The sequence below is a fragment of the Corylus avellana genome, chromosome ca3, assembly GCF_901000735.1.
Source record: "Corylus avellana chromosome ca3, CavTom2PMs-1.0".
Lineage (NCBI taxonomy): Eukaryota > Viridiplantae > Streptophyta > Magnoliopsida > Fagales > Betulaceae > Corylus > Corylus avellana.
The window spans coordinates 3896736-3899696 of NC_081543.1; the positions used below are offsets into that span (position 1 = coordinate 3896736).

General features: G+C 30.7%; 1 protein-coding gene across 1 annotated transcript in view; it reads right to left on the reverse strand.

Moving 5' to 3' along the window:
* Positions 1-656: 656 nt before the first annotated feature.
* Positions 657-2961, reverse strand: part of LOC132175372 (transcription factor bHLH162-like) — a 3253-nt gene continuing 948 nt past the window's right edge. The window contains exons 2-3 of the mRNA XM_059587306.1: positions 1187-1522; positions 657-959 (exon numbers count right to left, since the gene is read on the reverse strand). Coding sequence (XP_059443289.1) covers positions 891-959; positions 1187-1522 — 405 coding nt within the window. The 3' untranslated portion in view covers positions 657-890. The remainder of the gene's footprint in view (positions 960-1186; positions 1523-2961) is intronic.

The following is a 2961-nucleotide window of genomic DNA, read 5'->3' on the forward strand; positions in this document are numbered from 1 at the left end:
TTGTTTGTTTATGGACTTTATACTCCAAAACACCCTATATATATCTGACAGAATCATGTGTGTGGCCACATGAATTAGATATTTAGTACAACTCATGATGGTAACAACTCATTGTTATTACTTCAAAATTTTCAATTTTTATAGCAATTTCAAAATGAGCATTTTAAGTTATAAATATTGTCAGAAAAAAAAAAAAAAATTGTTGCTAAATTTAGTACAAATTCAATCATAGATAATTAAACTTTTAAAGCAATCGTTGATTTATATAAAATTACATAAATTTTGAAAATCACGAACTAAATGGATATTGCTCATGAGATCTCTTTCCATCCTATAAAAGGCTTAATTAGGGTGGAATTTGATAATCAGGATCAACTAACTAATCAAATATATATAAAATTAAGTTACTTGATATTTCCAAATTTTGTCTCAATGTCTCAATTTAGTTTAGAAAATGAAATTCCAGCAACCGCTTTGGCATGTTCGATCTTCATATTTAGTTGACCTTTAATTATGATTTTATCTAATTATTTTTCATGATTAATAACTAATGATAACAATGTCCAATAAAGCATTCGATATATGACTTTAATCCATCTGGAAAAATTGCTCATACAAGAGGCCAGTCAAAAAATATTATATAAAACATGGCCCTATATATATATATTGTGACTAAATATTGGACGAAAATATTGGTGATTATTGCTGAATACTGAGGATGTTTCTAGATAAGCTACATTCTAAATATACAACAATAGCTAAATTCAAACATCTAATGATCCACATTTACGATCCTCAGACAAAAACAAGAAAATCTTGATCGTCAGGTTTTGGAGGAAAAATGAGATCTTGATAGAGCATTGCTAAATGATTTGCTGCAACACATGGATTCAGAACACCAAGTCCTGCAATCTTTGCCGTGCCCTTGAAGTCTCAACCCCAAGTCTAGAAATTCTGACCTAGAAAAATTCATCAAATAAAAGTGAACTATATCAGGGTTTGAAATATAGGCTGTTACTTAGCATTCGTAAGTGTTCATCTTCCAGTTTCATGTGATACAGTCGATATTTACTGGGTGTTTTTTTTTTTTATAATTTTTTTTTTAAAAAAGAATGAAATAACGAAGAGAATGTTGAATAGCATTTCTCTCCGATAAGAATTATAAGTACTAATATTTTGTGTATACCTGAGCATGAATTGTATGGAAAACCTTATCACCCACAGCAGAAAAGCTAGCACTGACAACTTCAGCTCCTTCTTCTTGAAGAATGCTTAAAACTTCAGACAACATGAAGTTCTTCTGCAACCCAGTAATCAAAATCACATCAATGCTGGAACCGAACTCTCTTAAATCAACTAGAGGCAACTTTGTGCCAATCTTCATCTTGTCATTAATCGTTTCACTGCTACTACCTGAACTCATTGCTTGTTCCTTCCTTCCCTTTAATTTTTCTACTCTTTCCCTCAGTTGTTTTATGTAGGAGGCAGCCAAATCAAGCTGATCTAGCTGTGAAAGCATTTCCTGAAAGAAAAAAAATAAATTAATTTTTTTTTTAAAATTTATTAAAATGATAAGATTTCTTAGGAGCTAGATCACACATCCTCGTTCTTCTCTCATTGCGGAGTTTTGACAGAATTATGATTTATCACGGCTTTAAAATGTGTTGTTGTTAAGAAGAGTACTGCGAGTATATATATATATAAAAGCACATTCTCATCCCCAGGTGATCTAGGCCGCCATAGAAGTTCTTGATCATGTCAAAACAATTCAACAAAAGTGCATGCAAGATAGAACACCAAAATGCAAAAAAGCATTACTCTCGAGAAAATAGCAGTGGACTTAATTGTATTTCTTGATATTTTTGTGGTTACTGATTAAGAAGCTGCAGCATAGATATTTTACAATAAGACAGATGTTTCGCTGTAAAGCTGTATTGCCATATGCGGTGAGATCTTGAGCAATTAAAATGATTATTCTTCTTCTTAAAATTCTTTATAAACACATGCATAATAATTTTGAAAAGTCCTTGAGACTAGTCGTCTAAAAAGATGTTTTTTTTTGTTTTTTGGATGAATATGTAAAAAGATTTGAAGAACAAGAACCGAAAAGGACCACAGAGCTTTTCTTTTATCAGGAATATATGATTAAGAGACTCCCTAGATTCCGCGGGTATATATTCTAAAATCAATGGTTGGGGTATTTCCATATATATCAGCAACTCAACTGTTATTAATCCATATTTTTGAAATGATGAGTACTGCCGATATAAAAAAAAATCTCAATAATTGAAATCCTAAGTACTAATGGTTGATAATGGAATAAATCTACTAGCTAGGTGAAATATCATAGGAATCTTAAGAAATCCTAATCCAAGAAAAAAACTAAACACTTCATTTTATGGCACACGTACACATAGAGGATTGATGTTAAGAAATTGTAGGGGCCTGCAATTCCTAATACCCAAATCGTTCATTCAACGGTTTGGATCTTTCGACGTAACCCTTTTTTTAAAATATATATATATATATATATATATATATATATATATATATATATATATATATTTTGTCTAAATTAAAATATGAGTCGAATTTGTTCTAGATTATTAGACTCTTAATTAAGCACATGCCACGTTGTTATTATTATTATTAGAGGTGGATCCGAAGCTGTTGTTAATCATTTGAAATTAAATTAAAGTGGGATTTTTTTTTTTTTTTTCGTAAGAGGTAGATCAATCGACTGGGACCACGCCTAATGAATTAGAGGTCACTAGTTCGAATCTCTTTCCCCCCTCTTGTGTGATCAGTGTGAACATGTCAAAAAAAAATTAAAAAAACAAAATAATAGTAATTAAAAGAGAAAAAGTTTATTAATAATTGCACCAACCTTTTGGGAAAATATCCACCAGCACTATCTGCAACATTCTCTTCCATCCAATATTAAAATTGCACAGGGCTAGA